A 23,654-nucleotide genomic window follows, 5' to 3' on the forward strand; every position below is an offset into this window, starting at 1 on the left:
CCTGTTAAAAATCAGCAACAAAATCGTCTAACCCGGGGTACTCATTCACATATCCCTCTCGACTATTCTGAATTAGATTTCTTCGTTCCATTATTTTTTTATCTACCCGGGATGCATGTATACATATATGTATGCATGTAATCACTCATCTTCATGCTCTCATCATCGTTACTTAGTATAGTCGGCCATATACATATCTTCTCTCTCTGTCTCTTCTTATACTCTTTTCTCTTACCCTCTCCTATATCTTTAATCCTGCGAAAACACTCCTCCCCCAACCTCAATAGCCCCCACACTCCACACCTCCTTCTCATCCTCGACCTCATCATTACTTAATCCCAGACCTCCTGTTCCACCTTCCGCCTCTCGCCGCTCCCTCGCTTGTTGACCTAGTCGAACAGCCACACGCTTGAAGTAATCCTGCATGCTCCGCTTCGTGTTCGCTGGTAACTCGCTTCCTCCCCCACTGCTCATATACCGGTCGAAGACGGATGTCTCTTCGTCGACTACGCTGAAGAGCTCTACGAATGTCGCCTCGGCGGCCAGTTTCACGGGTATCACGGGATCACGCACCGATGCGAATACGGGCGGCGCGAGGACGGATAGATGGGGCCGGACGAGCTCCATGTTCGCGCGGGACACGGTGCGGACTACGACTAGGGCCAACCGCCGCGAATCTGATGGGTTCCCTGGTCCGATGATGGCTGCTAGGGTTGAGAATATGGGCTTCGTCGTCTCGAATGACTTGGACGAGTCAGATAGTAGGTATTTACCCGTAGCTAGGATCGTGTTATCTGCCACGAAGAGCTGTGATTGAGTGCGTTAGTTGAGGGACACATGATCATAGGGGCAACAATACTTACATTCTTGTTTGACATGCCCTGGCAGAGAAGTTCAGGTAAGTCTTCACCTGCAGGGCTTTCGAGTAGTGTCTGTGCAGACTCTGCGAAGACAGCATTGAGCGCTAATACCGACGAGCTGTTGAAGTGAGTGGGAGCTATGCGGTTTCGGATGAGTCCATTGGCAACATCGCTTGGGACGTTCCTCACGAGTGCTCCTAGTAATTTGGCATATGTTACTGCCATGGTAGTATCCTTCGTATCCGTCTCCATGTCTATAAGGCCTAGGACAGCCGCTCGTGAACTCTCGCCCATATTTGCACCTGCCTTGCTAACCACCTCGTACAAAGCCTTTAACATAGCAGCCTTGACACCAGCATCTGAGGTCTTCGAACCCGTGACCAGTTCGGCAATCAACGGGTCCACTCGAGGTGTAAATTTGATGAGAGTCCCGAGTGCCTTGGCAGCTCTGGATCGTAGTAGCTCACTAGTTGTGTCTGCTAATGACCTTGCAAAAGTTCGTTGTAATTGGGGCAAGAAGGGTTTAAGAGCAGTCGGCATCTTCTCCAGTAGGTTATTGAGCGTGAGAAGAATGGCAGACTTCACCTCTGTCGAACGTTCTGAAACCACACGGATAAGTGGACCTGTAATCTGCGTGACGAATGGTCTGAGCGAGTTTTCGCTTGTCCTGTCGACGATATCTGAAATAGCTAACGCGGCACTGGTTCGTTGCTCTGGAGTACCATTCATGAGACCCTGAAGGAAGATGGGTAAGATAGCATTGATGCCCTTGGGAAGTTCGAAACCGGCGAGGTTCGAGCCAGCCACTCCCACCTGTTGTAAAGATGTTCTGGTAGATGGCACCAATGCCTCCATCTCTTCCTTCTTCAGCTTCTTTGTGAACTCGCTAAGAGCGGTCCAGGCTGCCTTAACTACATCACGGTCACGATCGTCGAATGAGATGAGCAACGCACGGATGATGTCCTGGTTATATCGAGAGTAGTCAACATCGGAATGAGCGAAGAAATTGGCAAGTCGTGACGCTGTGATGGCACGTTTACGATGGTCATCATTCTTCATGAGTGATAATAGAACGTTCATGACGGTGTTCAGTCCATCGTACTCGTCGATAGATTGTATGACAGTGTCCATAGACTCTTCCAATTCGCGAGCGAGCTCTTCATCCTTCGCATCGATGATGTTATCCATGAGTGAGTTAATGATGTTAGGTAGTCTTCGGTTCATAGCGGTGCCCGCAACACGAGACAGAGATGCCAGCGCCTTTGCATTGAATGCCGAGATAGGAGGTGTTATTAGGGTTGGGATAAGGTTTGGTAGGATGATGTTTGATCTCGTCGATTCCGTGAGCAGAGTCAATAGGGCGGAAAGAGCGTTATCAGCCTCATCTTCAGTTCGCAAGAGGTTCAAGAGATAAGGAAGAACTTGGTCAACAGCACGCTTGCCGATGATTTGCTGCAGAGAATCAAACGCCTCGGCAGCAGCCTCTCTGACATCCTCGTCAAAGTCAGTGAGAGCAGTCCGTACGACAGAGATGAGTGTCTTCTCATGATCTTCCAAAGCCTCGTCGGACGCTGATGAGATGAGTTCCTTGAGGGCTAGGCAGATACCCTGTTTAGCATCTGTATCTGTAGAAGTTTGCAGGCCTTCTTCAAGAGTTGGTAGAAGTGTTGATAATACGCCATCACCAGCTCTTCGGATCAATTCGCCCAATGCATTACTTGCGATCACCTTGTGTTCCATACTAGAGCTACCAAGACGTCGGATAATGAGTTGAGTTAGGGTAGGTGTAAGTTCCTTCAGAATGCGAGGCGTTGCAACCAGAGCTTTCCACACACTAATAGCAGCTGTGCGTACAGCACCAGCCGTATCACAGCGACAGATATATAGTGCAGATAGGATCCTGTTTCGTTTCTCATCTCCCAATACCTCGCGAAGAGATGCGCCTGCTTCCTTGGCCTTCTCTTCTTCATCTTCTGCATCCGCGTTGCCGGTAATACCGGTAAGGTTGAAGAGAAGGTCTCCAACCAACTCGACGGAACTCAGACGAATTCTGTAACTGTCATCCGCCAAGCCTCGTTCTAGCTCAGGGAGCAGCAAGTCAACAGCGCGGGTGGCGAAATTCTTGACAAGGAGACGACCAGCTCGTAGTGCAGTGTCGCGAATTGATTCAATCTCATCAGTAAGTCCGGTAAGAATAGGAGGGATGATCTTGCCGAGATAGTTTGCGAAGCTGTTACCAAAGCAAACTGGCAGAAAGACGAAGAGAGACATGAAGCCTTCTCGCACAACCGCCTTGGAAGATTCCACGTTCTGAAGAATTGTTGGCAAGATCTCTTCGAGTCTTGTAGTACCCAAACCAGCAAGAACTTCGCTGAGTGCTTGGGCTGAACCGAGACGATCTCCGGCGCCAGACTCTGACTTGAGAGTTTGCATAAGACTGGGGATGAGGTCTGGTAGAGCGTCCTCGCCAAGCTTCTCGACAAGTGATCCTAGCGCACGCGAAGCTGTAGCTCGTGTAGTTGGCACAGGGTCGACAGCCGCCACCTTGAGTCCAGAGACGAGAACTGGGAGATGGGTAATGAGGTCTTTCCGCTCTGTGAGATGAGCTAAACTGCCAATGACTTGAGAGGCCTTGCGTTTGGTATTGGACCGATCTCCCAGACCTCGCTGCAAAATCCTTGTAACCAGAGCTAATGACGGCGCGTCGAGGTAATGGACGAATTGAACCTTTATCAGTGCGTCTAAAGCGTCGTCCGTGTATTTAGTTGGATCGCTGAGTGCCTTGAGGAGGATATCGACAAGACTCTTAACTTCAGGGTTTTCAATAACATCACCGAATCGTTTCAAACTCTTATTTCCCGCTGCCCGCACTTCCTTGTGAGTATCATTGAGAGCGCCGGTAAGTGGTGGTATAATATCAGGCAAGCTTTGTGCTAGTTGTTGAGGGTCCAAGTACGCCATTGCACCAAGCAATTCGCATGCTCCACGTTTACTACGCCACTGATCATCATCGAGGCCGTTGAGAAGAGTAGGCAAGATCTGCTTGACACCATAGGAGCTTAATTTGGCAAAGCATGCCTTTGCTGCGGCAAGACACGCTTCTCGTACATCAGCATTGCTGTCGCCAAAGCCGGTTAGCAGTTGAGGCACTATTTGAATAACGTAGGGTTCGAATAAACGGCCCAATATTGTGGGTAACAGCTCGAATGCGATGAACGCGCCCTCGCGCTGTTGAGACTCTTTCTTGTTCTCGGTGGCGCTTTTGAGAGAAACAAGGATGCGGTATTCACGCAGGACAGAAATGCCTCGTCCACGAATCAACCCAGCTAAGCCATAGGCAGCGCCGCGCTTAGCGGCATAATTCTTGGAAGTCAACAGTGTTTCCATCAACTGGTCAAAGTATTTCGATGACTTGTCGCCACATGTGCGTACTAGAGGAGGAAGGCAATCGGCTACGGCGTACTGCACGGTTTCTGATGGAGTACTCAAAGTAGCAAGCAGTCTCTCAAGGACGCCGGGGATCTTCGAGTCGCCAGGCTTCAAGTGACGGGCTAAAGCACCATACATAATGATGACCGCCTCATTGACTCGGTCGGCGGCTTCAGATCCTTTGTCGGGCTCCGAAAGAGTTCGTTCAAATGTCTTCATCAACTTGTCTACTAAGGCTTTGCCATGTAGATCGACTGCCGCGAGAGCAGCTTCAAGCATTTCACTGCGAACCATGCCATTCTGGTCGCCGAGTGGGCCGCTTTCAATGAGGAAGTTAAGGAATCCATCAATTTCCGACTTGTCCAGATAGGAAGCGAGCTCTTTGAAAGCCGTCGCAATACCATGACGTGCTTCCCAGGGGTCAGAGAGATCAGCTTTCCGAGGCATACCGTACTCATCTAGTTGCGGCACGCGTGGCTTGGCGAACTCGGCATATGATTCTCGTAGACGTAATAGTGTATCCTCAATGGCCGTCGGAAAAGCTTTACATGTCTCAGCCAAAGATCTGGCTGCTGCCCTCCTGAGCTGAGAATCTTTGCTCTCGAGGTAGGGAAGCATCTTGACGGACAACTCTTTTGAAATCTCAAACCCGCTTTCTTCCCAGATTTCTTGGCCGATCTCTCGATTCTCGTCAATATCATCATGGCAAGAGATCCAAAGCTCTTCTGAGAATTCTATTTCGCTCAGATCGACTTCAGCACTGATGGCCTGTAGCACAGTCTCTCTGACATTTGACTGCGGTACAAGTGCACCCTTGCACAATACCACTATTTCCTCGGCATTGATATTTGGAGCAACACAACGCACTGTATCAGTAAAACAGTCTTTGAGAATCTTATAATGCTGATTGTAACGTTGCATAGATGAGATGAGAACACCGAGAAGCTCCGCTCGTGGTACATTCTCATCAGCGCAGACAAGAGTATGAAAAGATAAGAACTCAATTGCCAAGACGAGCTGTGTCTCTTTTTCTTCAGCATTCTCTCCAACGCCGCCTTTCTGTAGAACGGCAAATATTAAGGGCAACATGTAAATGACGGATACAGCATCGAACGGTCGTTGTTCGCCAGCAAAGCGCAGACGGTAGAGTACCCTGGTTAGGAGTTCTTCAATATTTTCTTCCATCATATTTTCCGGCAGAGATGTAATATCCTTAGCACGGAGCGTGGCAACACCAATAAACGGTCTGATGGCTCCTAATCGAGTTGTCACTTTTTCAGCACAAGAAAGATACGCCGAGGGAGCGGCCTTGCCTACGATGAGACATGCGCCGGCTTCCATGGCTGCCAAGAGAGCAATAACAGAGGAACCAAGCCAGCGGCTGGCATCTGTCGGTGGGCCAGATACTAAACTCTGTATGATACCTATGCCGCGCATAAGTCGTGCTTCGACTTGTTGGACTGAATGACGAATTTCGGCTTCCTTCTTTAGTTGCGCATTGACCTTGGCTTGCTCGTCAGCCGTGAGCTTCTTTTGAAGCCCCTTCTTTTGAGCAAGTTGGTTCCTGAGATCTTCTTCCCACTTCAGTGTATCATAATCCTTGGTATTCTTGTTTGGTACAGTTTGCGACTTCTTCGCAAGCACGTCTACGAACGCTGTGCCCTCTGGTGTTCTAAATATAGCTGCTTCGACTGGCCCGATCTTCTCTAGTTCTTCTGTTGCTAGATCCGCTCGTACAAGGTCAATAATTCTAGGGATCATGATTTCGGGTGCCACAAAAGCCAAGTCAGCCGCCGCATTACAGGCTGCCACATTGACCATGCTCTATCAAGTTGTCAGTAGCGGAACCACAGTATCAATAGGATTGCGTAATCTCACGTTTTGACCGTATTGTGTTTTTTCGATTAATTGATCTATGAGCTCCTGTTCGTACTTACGTGCAAGAGCTCCCGGGTCGACACCGACTCTAAGACAGAGATCTATCCAACTACATCTTGGTATTAGATCCTTGCGTGCTAGAACAAGCAGAGTGCACATTTGTCGCTCAATCACATCCTGACTTTGTTGAATACCTAGATTTTCAAGATCTTCACCATTTGGAGTGATTGAGCGCAAGACAAGGTGTAGATGTGACGTTTCGAACTTAGCGCTAGCAGCGACGCTATCCTTGTCGTTTTTTTCTGAGGCTTCAACCCACTGCCACAATCCGCCGATTATTGCCGTTGATAATAGAGCAGGATTGAGGGAGTATAATTTAAGAATCGCTTCGCATGAGGCTTTCCGGATATTTGGAGGTATGGTTGAGGTAGAAACGAGATAAATGAAAGCTTGTGACCAAGCCGCCTGTATCGACTCGTCTGCATTGGATATATGAGAAAACGCTCCTTCAAGGGACCTGAGAAACCATATACAGTCGTCATCAGTCGTCAGACGGTTATATACACGGTGGTTCAGTAGAAAGGCGGACTTTGGATCGATAGAGGCTGATTCTTTTGCAATGTTCACCTTTCCTAGCTTGGTTTGAACTGCAGAGCTCTCAACTCGAGATAGGACACGGGGGGCAAGGGCAGCAAGAACGTAAGCACTGGTGATCAAGCCGCTTTGAGCAGCTGCAGCGGGATTTTTGACGACCTCAGTCCAGCTGTCAACTAGAGGCGTCGTGATAGCCTCAGCGAATTTGTTGGTATATTCGGATGGCGTCTTGGTCTCGTCAGTTACGGCGAGTAAGACTTCGCCACTTCGTAGGACCCATAGTCGTCGAGCTGAAATCTTTTTATCACCTAACCCCTTAACAAAAGCCTCGATGGCCGGCTTCGGCACGTCGGTATCGTTGCGAATCAAATGGATAACGGCATGGCTGAGTACAAGCAACTCTGCTCCGAGAGCTGCCTCGTTTCCTTCCTTCGCAACGACAGGGGCAAGGCTTGTGACTATCTTGGTCGCATCGGATGAAGAAAGGGATAGCACATGTAGCATATTGGCGTGTAATATCTTTTGATCAGCCGATGTCAATTTTCCTGATTTCAACGGGCCAAGGATCTCTTCGATAATATGACTTATGGCATTGGGGTCGCTACTCCGAATTGCTGCTTGCTTGAAAGCTGCCAAGACACTGTCGCGAATATTGGGGTTGCTAGATTTAACATTGGACAGCAAGGGCTTCAAGAGATGCGCATCCAGCATCTTGGCAATGTCTATGTTTTCTGTTGGCAACAGGGTGAGTAGATTGGCCAATATATCTAACACAACCTCTGGGGCACGTAAAAGTCCCTTCTCGACAGGTGGAATGATATCTTTCACTAGCTCGTCTAGGGTGACGAATTCAGAGAAAAAGTCGCGTAAACCTATGACGAGGTGTTTGGGTATGGCGGTTCGAGAACCTACGAGCTCTCTCACGAAGAATGCATGATAGGCGGACTTGTGAGCTACTAAGATCTCTTTGGCCTGTGTATGACGAGAGCAAACGCCAGCAATGACACCAAGCATCGGGGAATTTCTGGCAGTGGGTTGTGTTCCTTTAGTAGTGAGAGCCTGGACTGTGTCCTGAATAGCTTCTTCTCTAAATCCACCATGCCAGAAAGCAGAGCGCAAACCACGGCGTGTAAGAACCAAAGCAGATTGGCCGACGCTATGCCTTACGGTGGGCTGAAGACATGTGTCGAGAGCGGCAGCATTGGTATGAATAACGTCGAGCCCGAATTTGTCCCATAAAGGAGTATTCACAAAGGCCTTGAAGAGAAGCGCACACCATTCGATGAGGACAAATGCGCTACTCGAAGCTATAGTGGGTTTCTGAGCTTCCTGGCGGATGGCGGAGACGAAGGGTGCTAGGAGCTTGGGGTCAGGATTGGTCGAAATCAACGAGGCAAGACAGGTCTGGACAGCCCTTCTTGAAGGTCGATCGTTGTAGAAGCTATGTGTATCGACTAGGAGACGCAAGAGGACAGGTATGGCGGAAGCATCGAGTGCTGTGTGCGACGATTGAGAGACGAAGGTCAGTAAGTGAGCGACGAAGGCGCAATGGCGGTCGAGCGAGGAAGAGCTTACAGTTATGCTTCAGCTTGTCGTCGATTGCGTGTAAGCGGGCGATTCTCGTGGCGGTAGAGGAAGAGAACAAAGCTACCCGGGCAGTGGCATAGTCGAGGCCGGCGTCAGGGGATGGCGAGACGTCGGTCATTTTGGCAGTTGGAGAGGATGTGGAGGACGAGGTATGGACATGATACACCAACGACTTCTCTCACGATGTAGTCACGGTGTGGTCGGGGTAATAAACAGAAGGATGCAGTTCACCCGCTGTGCCGACATATACTTACACACACCTTGGACAACGACTTGGAAGATTGAAGCCGTGGACCCTCACTCTCGCAGCTAATCAACGTATGACTGGCCGGCGTATCAAAGTATTTGCGCCAGCTCGCACCGCATTGCTCCCCTCTTAGGCAAGTTCTCTGGTAAGTCGATGTGGGAAGTATTTTATTTTACAGGGATTCCACTCGGATACCTTTCCCAATATGGTCAAGGGCCATGTCGGTCTACTTGATAGGGAAAGCGGTCGAGTCACAACTCCCACCAGATCCCACCTCGACTTTATTTCTGCCGATACGATACTTCAGCATCTGCAACAAATCACTGTTCTCGAAAAGAAGAAAGCGAAGGATTGAAGCTCCTAGACTCATCTTTCGAGTTAGGTACTCTGTCAACTAATTTATTTCCGACCTATTACATGTATAGATACATAGTTCGAGATACCACGTCTACTATGTAGTATTCACATGTGCCTATGGAAAGGTACCTACAGCTACAGTGTGCGATCAAATGCACCCCGCCTTTTCTGCCCCTCCATCGCTGCTGGTGTACTAAAGGTTTTTCGAACCCCGCCAAGATGTTCGTGGTAGGCAGGCAAGTAAACTACCTACAGTGCCTAGGCGATGATGTAGTGGAATGATAGCTTCAATTACCTACATGTGTACCTCCTCGCTTCTTCCACTTTCCCATCTCTCGACGAAACATTCAACCTCCGACATCAATCATATTGATGAGTGGACAGGGGTAGAAGGCCAAGAAGACCATGAAGATCATGAACGACCTGCACTATCGCAACTAGAGCCTCACTCTTTGAAAAGACGGACATCACATGTTCATTTTTTTGGTTTCCCCACCTGTATTGTACATACATTCTGGATTTGCCCACATCTGACACCCTCCCCAACCAGTGATTCAACTTCGAGATACCACATCTCTACCTTGGTAATGCTAAGCTTCCTCCACGTATAATACTTAGAAAGACACGTATATATCTTTTGATTCGGGCAGCCTTGTCATCGATGCTGTCTAACGAGGGATCCTTCTTGCCATTAAAACTGCTGAAGCAGCTGTTGCTCGACTGACATACGACGACACTAACATAGACGACACAAGTGACCTCGACATCTCTTTGAACCTGCTCATCCGCTCACATATACACCACTTTCCTACACCCTCCCATCTCCATTCCCGTGCCCCGTGCCCCGTACCCCTTGCCTCAAACCTTTATTCTCTTGTCCTTGCCCTTGCAAGCAACCTCCCAACATGGCCGGTGCCAAGAAGAAAAAGTCCAAACCAGCTGCGAACCCAGCCAGAGGCTTTGCTACCACGTCTGTCGCATCCAAACCCCGAGTCGAAACTACCGCGCCCGCAGGAACACCACCCAATGGCACGGCCACCTCTGACTCGACGGGTACTGGTGTCGTAAAGTCCGATCCGTCCATAGCGCCGTCGGCTGTTCAAACGACCCAAGCTGCTTCTAACACGCAACCAGAGCCTTCGCTGAGTCCAGAAGAGTTTGAAAGACAACTCGAAGAATCCGAACTGCAACTATTGGTGGAAAAGCATGCGCAAAAGGTTAAACGAGATGCTGCCCGTCAGAAGACTCGCCTCGATACCGATCGACGACTGTTACGGGGTCAGGCCGAGCCCTTGAACACTAGAAAATGGTTGCCCCAAGAACTTATGGACCAAATCCTCGACTTGATACAGGCCGAGAGCCGCTTCAGCGCTTCGTCCCTTGCTGCAGAGCGTCCTATTAATGAGAAAAAGCTATCTGAGGAGGATTTGACTATGAGGTTATGGACATTGCAGCAGACTTTGGCAAGTCTGTCTTTTTCGACCGACAAAATCGATACTGTCTTGCAGTATGTGCTCGACCTGGTTCCAAGCATATCCAATGTAAGCAGAGATTATATCTGGGGTCTAGAAGAGGCCTTGGACTGGCTTGCCAAGTCGTGTGACCGAGAAGAATTACGTGACTATGATTATAGGAGCGTCAAACCAGTTAAATCCCAACCAGGTGTGTTCCCCTCCATTTCTCCATCCAGCCTTACCGTATGATTAATCCCACGATTAGATACGCCGTATGATAGCCCTTTACCGTCGGGTGCTAACACCCCCCGCCTTGCTGATGCCGTGGGTGCTGGAAAGCATTCAAAGAATGGGTTGCAACCTTCACGTAACGGGGCCTCGAAGAAGATAATAGTGACTTGCGACGAAGACTTTGAGCCAGACGATCTAATTCCGGCTTACATGGAAACCATGGAGAAACTCTTTTGGCTGCAACGACCAAAACAGAACACCAGGAAACCCAATGGAGCTAAGGACCGGTCTGCCACAGTCACCAAAGATCGATCACCAAACTCTGAATCATCTGGTTTAGAAGAGGCTAGGCTGCAAGGAAGAATTGACCGGATTGAGCAGGATGTCCTTTTTGACAAACCTCTAGCAGAACACATGTGGCGGAACCGCAGAATCGAACTGGAGAAAGAATTTGCTGCCAATGCAAGGAAAGCTGAACAGCAAGAAAAGGAAGAGCGAGAGCGAGAGCAAGAAAAGGAGAAAGAAACTCAGACAGCTGATCCTGGACCGGTAGTTGAGTCTGATGACGATGATGAAATTGCCAAAGAAGCCAAGCGCATAGCAGCCGAGATATTACAAAACGACAGCAGTGAAGACGAAGCCTTGTCAGACTTATTTGCTAACCTCCCCGTTCAAGAAACTGACGCAACGGGCAAGACGAGCACCGTAATCAATGGCGCTGACGGAGTCAAGGTCAAAATCCGTGACTTCGGGAAATGGTCAGGTGTGAACCCTACAAGAGCCTTGGAAGAGGCTTGTCGATCAAGGTATATAGTGACATTGCATAATAATACACAGCCATTGCTTACAACCTTCGCAGAGATTCAGCCGTGAAAATTGCATACAATCTTGTATCTGAAAGTACCTTTTCCAACCGTCATATGGTATCGATATATTGGTCCAAGTCACAAGAAACCTCTGGCATCCCAGAAATCCCAGATATAGAACAGACTATCTATCCACAACTTTTCTCCTTTAAGATGGTCAAAGTCTCGACTCCCGACTCGAAGCAATCGGAAGCATACATTGCCACAGTTGCCATGTTTGCCATATTTGGATCTACGAAAGAAGAAAAGATATTCATGAGATTACCTGCAGCGTGGAGAGAGCTGTGGTCCGAGTTTGCAGAGGAAAAGAAGAACCAAGAGGACGCCCTAGATCGGGTGGCAATCAAAGAGATTCGCTCCATAATTCGACGGAAACAAGACCAGGACTTAGAAGATGGTGTCCTATTACAAGGCGCATTTCGAGGTAGAGCAGCAAAGGGTGCCTCGAAAGATGGTGGCGACGATTCTACCATTGACCGATCCGGTAGCAATGCTTTCGAGCCTGAATATTACCAAAAGATATGGTATGATAAGGCTAGTACACCTCGCTTTCAAGCCATGCTGGTAAGTTGATGCTACTCCCGTATCTGATGAATGAGAACATAAGCTTACACCTGCAGCAATCACGAATGCAATTACCCATGTGGCAATTTAGGCAGCAAGTACTAGAGACGGTAGAGCGAGAGCAGGTAGTTATCGTCTGTGGTGAGACTGGATGGTAAGGCAACTCTCCATACATGAATAAGCATGTTACTAACAACGAGAAATGAAGTGGTAAAAGCACCCAGGTGCCATCTTTCTTGCTGGAGCACCAGTTGTCTCTTGGACGACCATGCAAGATTTACTGTACAGAACCTCGACGTATCTCTGCCATCTCATTAGCACGTCGTGTGAGCGAAGAGCTTGGTGAAGGTAGAAGTGACATAGGTACCTCTAGATCACTTGTAGGCTACTCAATTCGACTTGAGTCTAATACAGCCAAGGAGACACGATTGATCTATGCGACAACAGGTATCGTCATGCGCATGCTCGAGGGCTCAAACGAGCTTCGAGAAATCACACACCTTGTTCTTGATGAAGTTCACGAGCGCACAATCGATTCCGACTTTTTGCTCATTGTTCTGAAGAAACTCCTTGACAAGAGGAAGGATCTCAAGGTGATTCTCATGTCGGCAACAGTTGATGCCGAGAGATTTTCCAATTATCTAGGACGTGCCCCAGTTCTCAATGTTCCAGGCCGTACATTCCCCGTACAGGTCAAATATCTTGAAGATGCTCTCGAGATCACTGGGTATACTATGAGCCAACAAGGCCAAGAGAAAATGACTGATCTTGATGATGATCCTATTGAAGACGAGAACGATCCCTCAACGACTCAAAAAGCAGCCAAAGACTTGCGACAATACTCTGCGAAGACTCGGAACACTCTTTCACAGATTGATGAGTATCAAATAGAGTACGAGTTGATCGTCCAACTAATTAGGCGCATCGCTGTCGACCCGACGTACGTCAACTATAGCAAGGCCATCCTCGTATTTCTCCCTGGTATAGCTGAAATCAGAACTCTCAATGACTCGATTCTGGGTGAACCATTCTTCCAGCGGGACTGGGAAGTTTATCCCCTTCATTCCACCATTGCCACTGAAGACCAGGAGAGGGCATTCCTTGTTCCACCACAAGGGGTGAGAAAGATTGTTTTGGCGACCAACATTGCCGAAACAGGTATCACAATTCCTGATGTCACCTGCGTTATTGACACCGGGAAGCATCGTGAGATGAGGTTTGACGAGAGGCGACAACTTTCTCGGCTTATTGACACCTTCATCTCCCGAGCAAATGCTAAACAGCGACGTGGTAGAGCGGGTCGAGTACAGGAAGGATTGTGTTTCCACATGTTTACGAAGTACAGACACGATCAACTCATGAGCGATCAACAAACTCCTGAGATGTTGCGTTTATCATTGCAAGACCTTGCCATTCGAGTCAAGATCTGCAAGATTGGCGGAATAGAAGAAACCCTCGGACAAGCGCTTGACGCTCCATCGGCAAAGAATATTCGAAGGGCCATTGATGCTCTCGTCGATGTCAGGGCTCTCACAGCCGCTGAAGACCTTACACCGCTCGGGCATCAGTTAGCCAGGCTACCTCTTGACGTCTTCCTAGGGAAGCTCATCTTACAAGGAACCATTTTCAAATGTCTAGACATGGCTATCACTGTCGCCGCTATCCTCTCCTCCAAGTCTCCCTTCACTGCACCCTTTGGACAGCGCACACAGGCAGACCAAGCACGTAAGGCATTCAAAAGGGCCGACTCTGATCTCTTGACGGTGTACAATGCGTATCTAGGCTGGAAGAAGGTGTGCCAGACACAAAGTCACGATTTTCAATACTGCAAGAAAAACTACTTGTCCTCACAGACCTTATCTAATATTGAAGATCTAAAGGGTCAGCTACTTGTCTCTCTCGTCGATGCCGGGTTCCTGCAGCTCACCCACGATGAGAGACAACAACTCAACCGTCTTCGATATTCAAGCCGACGGAGGCAGTTTTTCGAATTACCTCAACGCGTTAACCTCAATAGTGATAACGATCTCGTCTCAAGCTCCGTCATTGCTTGGAGTTTCTACCCCAAGCTCCTCCTGCGTGAAAATAAGGGGTTCCGCAACGTCGGCAATAATCAGAGCATTAGCTTACATCCAGCTAGCGTCAACAAAGGCAATCCAGATCTGAAATGGCTTTCCTATTATCACATTATGCAATCGAAACAGTATGTGAACCGTTTATCTGCAATCGTACTGATCTGAACTAATGATGACAGATTCCTCAATGCTCATGAGACGACTGCTGTTGACACTTTTGCTATTGCCCTGCTTTGCGGTGATGTCCGCGTTGATGTAAGAATCCTTGCCCTTTCATATGAACCCAGTTGAATATTCTTGCACCTCACTCTCCCTGTCGATATCCCATATTCCCAATTATTCCCAATTTGTATCCACCCCTTCAGTTGTATCAAATAACGGGGCTAATGATGGGAAACACACAGATGTATGCAGGCGTACTCATCCTTGACGGCAATCGAGCTCGCTTCAGTGTATCCGACTGGAAGACTCTACTCGTGCTCAAGACATTGCGCGCCCGTCTGCGCGATATCCTAGCTCGATCCTTCAAGATGCCTGGCAAGCTACTCCCGTCTAGTCAGGAGAAATGGCTCGATATATGGCATGTCATTTTCACTCAGGATTTTAACAAGAACTAAATGGCTTGATCACACATGATGGAGATATGGTTTGAGGGAACCTTGGTGTGAGCATCCTATGAACGGGGGAAGGGAGATTGGTACCGTGACAGATGATGCTCGCCTTGTTCGCTTTGCTTCGCCTGCACATACATACTCCCCTTCACATCCACGCACAGTAAGCAAGCCCAGCTCAAAACGCATCAACAATGACAGAGACAGATGGCTAGACAGAGAGAGGGAGGAAGGGTATAATTTAGATATCAGCTACCTAACCTAGCCGAACCGAACCTTTGGTATCTAGATTCTAAAGCAAGTCAAGCAGCAAGCAGCAAGCAAGCCTTTGAGCAAAACAGCCTGAGTGACCTACAAAAAACACCAATCGTTGATTCCGGTCAATTATGTCTTCCTCACTTGGCTTGGCTTGACTGGCTTAGTCAAATAGTCATACAGCCCCAACTCTTATCATAGATGACCATAGTAAACACTTCCAATTCGCCTAATTCCATTTTTCGGGTTTGCCTTGCCCTTGCCTTTGTGGATTGATGTGATTTTGGTTGGGGATGACTGGATATAAGATCGATCGTGTGTGAACTCCTCATCGTGTAGAAAATGTAATGTACCAGGTTTCGTCGTCATCACCGTACCGTAATTGTATAATACAATACATACATCCCTTTCCCCGCCCCATGCAGCCTGGCCTTTTTCATTGTTCGTGGTATCATTATTTTGAATCCCCCTTTGATTTCGCCGCGACAAATCCCAAGCCACCTCTCCCACCTCTCCTTGCGACCCCGCGACCTAGAACGGGTCTTCGCACGGGTGGTGGTGGCGGCATCCAATTCTTTGGCGTTGCATTATTGTTAGATGTAGTACTAGCATTATTTGTGACTTGTTGCTGTTTCTGTTGTTGTGCGCCTTTCCCTTCGTATAATTGCTTGCCAGTGCCCGTTCTGAGTTTATGACCTGGTTCTATCTCGTATCCTTCTAGACTAAGCGAGGCTCGTCCCGCCGTTGATGGATCGGCGAATTCTATGGTAGCACCCGAGTGATCAGGTCGTAAGACGAGTTTGATGATGGTCCCATGTTCTTCCACTAAAGCACGGATGCGAGCGTCGTTGACTGTGTCAGGGATGTTCATGATGGATATGGTGCGTGCCTGGATCTCCGCTGGTGTGGGCTTGGATTTTCGGTCTTTTGTCTGCGCATCGTCTGGCTCGTCAGTCATTGCCACATCACCATCTCCTGATGGAGCCGGGGTTGTACTAGTTGATCTGGGCTGGCCTCGGATAGTAGCCGAAGGTCGAAAGTTGCTGTCTTTGGTGAGTTCGACTTCCAGTAGATGGGATTTGAACTTGGTCTTGTCTAATTGGAGAGCATTCTCGGCTTGTTCCTTGGTTTCGTACACAACAAAGGCAGTTCCAACATTCTGGCCGCTTAGGTTGGTCAATAGGCGGACTGTTGCCACTTTGCCATATTTACCAAAGACGCTGCGAAGATCATTCTCCTCTGTGGAAGGATGTACGCCCTTGACTCGTAACTCACGTCCTTCAGCCACGGCACCTTCACGGTCTTTCTTGTGGGAAGGATTGGAGAATTTGGATTGGAGCTTGTACTGATCCTCGACTAATGTGCCGTCCATCAACGTGGCCTTGTATGCAGCATCCGCATCTCGGAATGAAATGTAGCAAAAGCGACGATGAGCATTGAACTTGAGTGAAGGCCATCTAATGTTGAAGATGTCGCCACAATGCGCAAACAGTCGACGAATGTATTTTTCGTCGGCAGTAGGAGGGTAGTTGGATACAAATACAGTCAGACGCGTGCCTGGCTTGACGCTGAGTTGCGACTGGTTGAAATACTTCTGGTCACGTAGTAGAGCAGAATCTGCTTCCTCTGGGGACCTGAATTCGATTAGAGCCGAGGATGATTTTTCATCATCTTCCTTTCGAAGTATCAGATTGTTAATATGGCCATAATCCTTGAAATATCGACGAATAGCCGTTTGAGTCACATCAGCAGGAAGATTAGTTACCATGACTGATGTGTTTTCACGATCACGTTTGAGTGACTCTCGGGACTCGGCATCCTCCACGCTGGCTTCGACACTCTTGGCCTTTTTACTAGCAGTCTCTCCAGTCGTGTCTCCCACATCCCCAGCCACCTCATCCCGTTTCCTCTTGCCATTAGAAGGGGAGCTGGGCGCAGCGGTATCCTGCAAAGAGTTAGTGGCCACCTGGTCTTGGTCTTGTTCAGTCTGAACCTGGGTAGCATAAGCAGCGGCGGAAGCAGCTTGCTCGCGCTCGCGACGTTTAGCTACTATCCGCCGAGTTTTATGTACTGTATCGAGAGCATAATGCAGCGTGTCTGGCAGCTCGTAGTCATTGCAATGTTGAAGGTAAACCTCCATGATACGTTCTGGCCAATCGAGCATCTTCTGTGTAAGGGCCCGCTGCAGCACACCTGTAGCTAGAGTCGGTACCCGTGAAGATTTGGCACCATTAGATGGCGTAGGTGGTGTCGGACTAGGCGGTTTAGGTTTTGAAGAATAGACAACCATTTCCCAGAGGTAGTAATTTAGCCAAAAATCATAGCTATTGGCTAATAGAGAATGCTGTGACATGCGGTCCCAGTGACTTCTCGCACCATCTGTATCGCCCTTGACTTCGGACAAAAACTGGATTAATATGCGCTCCAAGCGGAAATTAGGGTCTCCTTGGTAAGCATCTTTGTAGAGACGCTTACCCCAGAGCTCGACATCCTCTAGAGCGGCAAGTAGACCAACCTCAGCAACATCGGCAGCATCCTCGTGCGCACTAGGGTCCATAGCGGTACGTTTGAGAAAACCACACCAAGCGGTATACATGTCGAGGACGCCCGTCATTCCATTTTCATCCAAAGCCTTGGTATTGGTTGCGGCATGCTTGATGGATTCAACGTTATGGAAAGACCATCCAGCATCCTCAGCCGTCAGGATGTATCTTGACCAGAGAGGGCCAGATCCAGGGCAGTGTTTAGTGGCGCGCTGAAAGAAGTCGAGCATGTTAGGGAGTAAGGGAGTATGGAGGGAAGGATGAGCCTTCACTTGGCGATGGAGACTGGACAAGTATACAGCACAGTTATTCCAAATGTCTTCGTCGAAGGCAAGGATGCCAGTGAGGGCGCGACCGTATAGACCGAGGCCAAGAGGGATGGCGAATGGGTCGTGTTGTTGCTGTTGGTGTCGATGATGGTGATGAGCAGGAGCAGTAACGGCGCTGGTAGCAAGTGAGGTCTGGGACATTTCCCAATCAAGGTATTGTCGCATCGTAGCCTTTTCGGCATCGCGGTCGCCGGCGCGCTGGGCGCGTGAAAGTCCGAGCTCGTGGGATTCGCGCAATTCGTAGGCAGCCTTAGCATCGCGAGCGGTACGGGTTACATCCTGCATTTCTTGCTCGTAGGCGGCATTGTTGTAGGTGGTAAGAAACTCGGAAAACATCTGCGAGGTCTGATCCCACGTAGCATGGGGCACTTGCAGACGGTCGCGGAAGAGATGGGAGATGCGCTTCACACCACTGGGGGTACGAGTGCGCGCCAGTTGTTCGAGCTCGATACTAACCCAACGATCCCAAAATCGGTGACTGTCGGCGATGCGATACTTTGTGGCATTGTAGCCATCACTCCAAAGGCTTAGGGCGGCATCGAACGAGAAGAGATCGCGACCGAGTTGACGTTCTTCTTCGGGCCAAGATGAAGAGGGAGATGGAGAGGAGGAGGACGAGGGTGGTCGCTGCGGCGCCTGACATTCGGTGAATAGAGACCAAAAGAATTCGCAATAGGTCAACCAGAGCTGTAGACTGGCGGGTTCATCACCGAGGGCGGCCTTGAAGAGCTCGACGACCTTGACACGAGCTTCGAGATCGTTGGCATGTCGGCGCTGCTCGTCGATGTAGGCTAGCCAGCTATCCTCGCCCACCGGGTTGGCCATGATGCTGGTGGTGATGCTAATGCTGCTGCTGCGGACGTAGGTTTCACGGTAGACGTCGTCATGTGTGTAGATGATGGATGAAGGACCTGTACTATGTAGGCAGAGGGTGGTAGGTAGGTAGTCGAAGTGTTGGATTAAGCGTGAGGACTTGGATCGTGGAACCAACGGACGATGGAGATGGATGCTCTTGTCTTTGAGTTGACCTACATGCGATATCTAGTCTCTCTCTCTCGTTTCTCTACTTTCCCAACTTCTTCCCAACTTCTAGTACGAGGGACAGTTGAATCGGTGAATGAGTCAGAGAGAGGCGAGATGAATGGATTCGGGCACGGCTTAGGTGAGAGGGAGTGGCTGAAGTGCAGTGCAGTGAAGTGAAGTGATTGAATGAGAGTAAGTGGTCGGAGTACCCTAGAAAAAGCTGTATCGGTATTCCAGAACACGTCCTTGATTGTTGACTTCTTGTTCCAGTGCAGTAGTGTAGGTACTTACTTAGTAGATTGGACTTGGACTAGGGTACATGGGGTACATTTTTCCGTGTAGACATGGATGTATCCCTCACCAGAATTGTGGAGATGAAAGCTTGGGCGGAGGTATCGTGCCGCGTGTCAAGAAGTACCTATTTCCTCCAAGTATTTCCCCCTGTGGTGATTCTGCTAGGTAGTAGCCAAGTACATACTCCATATGTACCTATCTTTGTATATACATAGGTATGTAGGTATCTCAGGACCATCAAGGTTTGCCTGGCCTTGTTCAATATCTAGAAATGCTTGGGAATACCCCCCGTCTCCAGGGCTCTTGAGCCCGCATATCGGTCTCTCGGTGCCGTTTTATCTACAAACGATATGCCAAGTTCCTACCTAACCTCCAAATCATTCTTTTTACCTGCTTAGGTCGCATAGATGCTACGTCCTTCAAGGGAATGGACCAGTTTCCTAGCAAGTCGCGTGCGAAAGAAATATACATGGTTTGGTACGTAGTGTTCGCCGGGGGCCGCCTACACTCGGCCTTTCGGGCGATTGATAGGTCAGATATAGGTCTTCCCAGCACCACCAGCACTACCAACACTACCACGTCCCCTAGGCCATCCACTAAACCACCCAATCGGTGCTGCTCTATGCACACTAACAGGACCAACTAATATCACGCCAGTGCCTTAACGTGGTAGTGTAGCCTTGGTAAGCGGAGATAACTGCAGCACCATTGCACCATTGCACCACACACATATATAACCCGAGGCATTTTGGCCAGATCTAGAATTTTGAACAACTTACATAAACAAGGCTATTTGTGGTCGGCCCATGAACCAGCCGCCTACTTACTGTATGTAAGTACGTAGTATGTATGTCATAGACACCCTTGGTATCGACAAAACTCCCCACCTTCAGGAATTATAATAAATAACACATAACACGTTACTTCAGCCATTCTTTTCAACAAACCTTCTGAAAAAGCACGTGTACTATCGCTACATAATGCCAGCATGGGCCTAGATCAACCCACTAAACCTGTTGAAGGAGTTACCTATACTGCGACACAAACGGTGAGCCTGAGCCCAGGTCTGGTCAGAGTCTGGTGCTAAAACCCCTGCCATTCCCCACGTTTCTTCCCGAAATTCAGGGTTGGCTGTTACATCATCATACCTAATACTGCCTTTAACAATTATTCTTCATACACCAATACCTGGGTAGATACATACCCGTCTATGTCAATACCTTCATTCATCGTGATTCCAGTCAGAGCCCCAGCCCTCACTAAAGGATATGAGGCTACACTTCGACATCAGCATCGGCACCTACGTGTTTGAACTTATCATTCTTGTTCCATACATGTTACTCGACTGTTACTTCGAACCCCGTCACTTGATCTTATAGGTATGGGAGAAATCTCATGAGGGCTCAACCACAATAGTCGCCACTCAATCAATCATCATGAGACCTATCAACTAATCGAATCACCAACAGTTAGGCTCATAATAATACAAATAGGAGTGTAGACAATTGTCTATCCCCCTTCAGTCTCGCTTTCATCGATCCATTGATCACCTTACCTGAAGCTAACAAGGGAAATGAGCTGTCACAATGGTATTATTTATTATCTAAGCCATAAAGGCCAAACAATGCATCACAGCTCATAAGTCCTTCAAGATACTATAAAAGCTATGTTCTCTGACTACGTACTTACTCACCCTCCCTCTAACCTTCTGTACCCAGAACCAGCGACCTATCCCAGGTAGGTACAACAGCAGAAGCGAATACTCAGAACTTCAGACAACAAGGAGGGAAAATCACATCGATATCAAGATGGCCAGACCGATCATCTCCGCCTGCCTCCAAGTCCTCGCTCGTCTCCTACTCATAAGATTCCTATACCTATGCTATACCTACTCTTCCACTCTATTGCAGGCGTACCCGCATTCTTCACTGCACGCAACATTGATCAACCTTGGGCTACCCGAGGAATTGGTCAACTACCCGTGCTCGGGCATAGGCAGCGTGAGTCAATTCTCCTGGGCTGTCGAGATTATCGTCATGGTTATTACCTCTGTCCATGGCTTCTCCCGCCGCTTCGTAGCGGCTACTATTGACCCCCTACAAGATAAAGTGACGACGGCGCTGTTCTTCCTCAGTCGAAGTTTGCGACCCCTCTGGATGTGCATGCATCTTGTCACGGCGGCGTGGGTCATTGCTCGCTTGTTCAGCGACCTGCTTCCTGAGTGGCCTCATTGGGCAGTGATGCAATCTAGAATTGTATTGTACATTGCGTATCTCCCTTTTGTTCTGTTCATGGCAGTATGGGTTGCGTGGGTTGTTGTGAATACCGCGTGGTATGATGTACTGTGGCAAGCTGTTTACACGATTGCGACACGCAGTGCTTTAAGGGGGTTCTATCAGAGTTCGGCCCTGGAATGCATCGTCTATTGGATGAATGTGATGGACGTCAAGATACCTAGCTTTGACATCACTCTCCCCTCGACGAATACTCTTGGATGGTCTGTTCTTTATGCCACGTTTGACTATGAGCTTTTCAGTCCGACGGGGACTATGTTCGGAGAAGCGCTTGAGCTGTCGCTTTCTTGGTATTCTTTGTTCCGGAATGCGCCCACTTTATTGGGTCTTGTGTTTCTGTGAGCTTCGTAGCTGCGCCTAGTACTGGCTGCTGAAATGCGAAGGGGGTATTGCTGGGAGGGTTGCTGGTAGGTATTTCTATTAGTTAAGAAGTGTTTTAATCGACTTGTTTGAATGAAAGAGTTGGTCGTTAATTAAGTTTTGCTTTATAGATGCGCTTTAGTTTCCCTCTAGAATACTGTCACAGACCCATTGCTTCAAACCTATATCGTCGAAGTGGCCTGACACGTAAGTTTACTGTCTAGTTGAGAGCATCTTTAGGAGACGTTTCATGAGTCATATCAGCACCACGCCTCTAGTCAACGGAGTCTAGGGGCCACTGTGTGAAAAGTTTAGGGCATTCAGAAACCGTGCAGACTGTACGTAACGATATTATTTCATCTTCATAGCTGGTGCACGGCACCTCATCTCATTCAAGCCTTGTCCGCCCTGGAGCAATGGGAGACAGCCCTATCATATGATAGAAGCTGACTCATCCCATCTTTGTCTCGCGCAATTTCTTTTGGTTTCGTCACATTTTATTGTCGCGCTCTAACAGTAACTTCTTTGTCTGCCTGCATAAAGACGAGGCTGGCACAGAACCTGTTCCAATACCCCAAGCTGTACCCAGGGTAGTTAGAGTACCGAGAAGACCATGACCGATATAATGCTACAATGGCCAGTAGACCACTGGCTTGCTTAATAAATTCATCAGTTTAGATCGTGACTCTGTGGTATCAACATGCGCCGTGCCTCTATCTTAGCCCCTATATGGGTGCTACCCCTATTGAACGGGACTCACGCCTACTTCAAGCAGGCATACCAGAGTATAATGAGAGACATATACCACACCATCAGCACTCATCACGAAACCTTATGCGGCCCAACGCAGAAACGTGGAGCACCTCAACCACAAACTGTTTATGTAACGAAGACCATCAGCTCAACGCTTACAGACAACACAATCACTCCGACCCGCACGACGACGCAGTACGTCACTCTGACAGAAACGGCCACTGCCGATGATACAGCGCCTACAGCGCAGCCGCGGAGTAATTGCTACTGGCTCGCTGTCCACGAACTCGACAAGGCGAATGACCTGTATAATCTCACCTCGGAGCTCGAAATCAGAGCCCTCAGCGGTCTCGTCTCGCAAGCGCGGGAATACCACCAGACGCTCGAGCATATTATGACGGAACAGAACCTCGAACGAGCAGAGCGCGCGAAGGCCCTGGACGACGTCCTGTATTACTTGGTTGATGAGCCGCTAGGCCATGGGTGTGATGTTTTTCTCAATCTGACGAAACACTTGATCGGACATGGTCCGCTTACGCCTCAGGAGAAGAGAGAGGAGGACATAGGGGCCCTCTTCGATGTCGCGTTGCGGAAGTTGGAGAGTGCTGCGAGGGAGAGTCTATGGATGCTGGGGCTAAGTACGTTATCGTCTAGCGCGGCAGATGTGCTCTCGCTTGTGTTGCGCATGTACACGGTTGATGCTCAATCTTGCTTCGACACTGATTGTGGGCCGGGTCATATCAAAAATATGTGGCTGACTGCGGAGGGATTGAGGGATGTACTCAAGGAGAGACTCGAATTAGCCAGGGTGAAGGTACTGGCTGATGATAATAAGGGGGAATCGGTGTCTGCTATACTTTGGACCATGGGTCTTGCGTTGGGGGGGTATGGTGTCGTCCGGATTCTAGTTCAGCTGACCGCTTAGCAATAAATCTTGAACTGGCTGTTATTCAATTAGACTTTGGTTATTCAAGGATACAACAAACGTCTATTCAGTATTATCCCTTGTTTATGGCCTGTTGAATACTGAGAACATCACCAGGATCGGCA

The 23,654-nt window shown here is 48.8% G+C and overlaps 5 protein-coding genes across 5 annotated transcripts; 3 read left to right on the forward strand and 2 right to left on the reverse strand.

Moving 5' to 3' along the window:
* Window position 1: 1 nt before the first annotated feature.
* F5B22DRAFT_175310 (armadillo-type protein) lies at window positions 2-8,739 on the reverse strand. The gene is made up of 4 exons (XM_047969358.1): window positions 8,337-8,739; window positions 6,168-8,257; window positions 864-6,113; window positions 2-807 (listed from the first exon to the last, which is right to left on the reverse strand). The coding sequence occupies exons 1-4, from the start codon at window positions 8,464-8,466 to the stop codon at window positions 250-252; spliced, it is 8,028 nt and encodes a 2,675-aa protein (XP_047836083.1). The 5' UTR covers window positions 8,467-8,739; the 3' UTR covers window positions 2-249.
* A 1,118-nt stretch (window positions 8,740-9,857) lies between these two features.
* On the forward strand, window positions 9,858-14,759 carry F5B22DRAFT_641863 (ATP dependent RNA helicase; the record flags this gene model as incomplete). Its single annotated transcript, XM_047978046.1, has 7 exons — window positions 9,858-10,614; window positions 10,672-11,443; window positions 11,497-12,067; window positions 12,124-12,221; window positions 12,276-14,270; window positions 14,322-14,397; window positions 14,547-14,759. The coding sequence occupies 7 exons, from the start codon at window positions 9,858-9,860 to the stop codon at window positions 14,757-14,759; spliced, it is 4,482 nt and encodes a 1,493-aa protein (XP_047836084.1).
* Window positions 14,760-15,111: 352 nt separating this feature from the next.
* Window positions 15,112-19,146, reverse strand: F5B22DRAFT_175423 (putative pre-mRNA splicing factor). The gene has a single exon (XM_047969360.1). It carries the CDS (start codon window positions 18,703-18,705, stop codon window positions 15,463-15,465), a length of 3,243 nt encoding a protein of 1,080 aa, XP_047836085.1. The 5' UTR covers window positions 18,706-19,146; the 3' UTR covers window positions 15,112-15,462.
* Window positions 19,147-20,480: 1,334 nt separating this feature from the next.
* Window positions 20,481-22,090, forward strand: F5B22DRAFT_175515 (uncharacterized protein). The gene is made up of 3 exons (XM_047969361.1): window positions 20,481-20,576; window positions 20,667-20,786; window positions 20,916-22,090. The coding sequence occupies exons 2-3, from the start codon at window positions 20,784-20,786 to the stop codon at window positions 21,831-21,833; spliced, it is 921 nt and encodes a 306-aa protein (XP_047836086.1). The 5' UTR covers window positions 20,481-20,576; window positions 20,667-20,783; the 3' UTR covers window positions 21,834-22,090.
* F5B22DRAFT_175532 (uncharacterized protein) lies at window positions 22,062-23,620 on the forward strand. The gene is made up of 2 exons (XM_047969362.1): window positions 22,062-22,189; window positions 22,627-23,620. Exon 2 carries the CDS (start codon window positions 22,642-22,644, stop codon window positions 23,527-23,529), a length of 888 nt encoding a protein of 295 aa, XP_047836087.1. The 5' UTR covers window positions 22,062-22,189; window positions 22,627-22,641; the 3' UTR covers window positions 23,530-23,620.
* Window positions 23,621-23,654: the final 34 nt, after the last annotated feature.

This window comes from Xylaria bambusicola (genome assembly GCF_022495145.1).
Source record: "Xylaria bambusicola strain CBS 139988 unplaced genomic scaffold F5B22scaffold_2, whole genome shotgun sequence".
In the NCBI taxonomy this organism is placed as follows: domain Eukaryota; kingdom Fungi; phylum Ascomycota; class Sordariomycetes; order Xylariales; family Xylariaceae; genus Xylaria; species Xylaria bambusicola.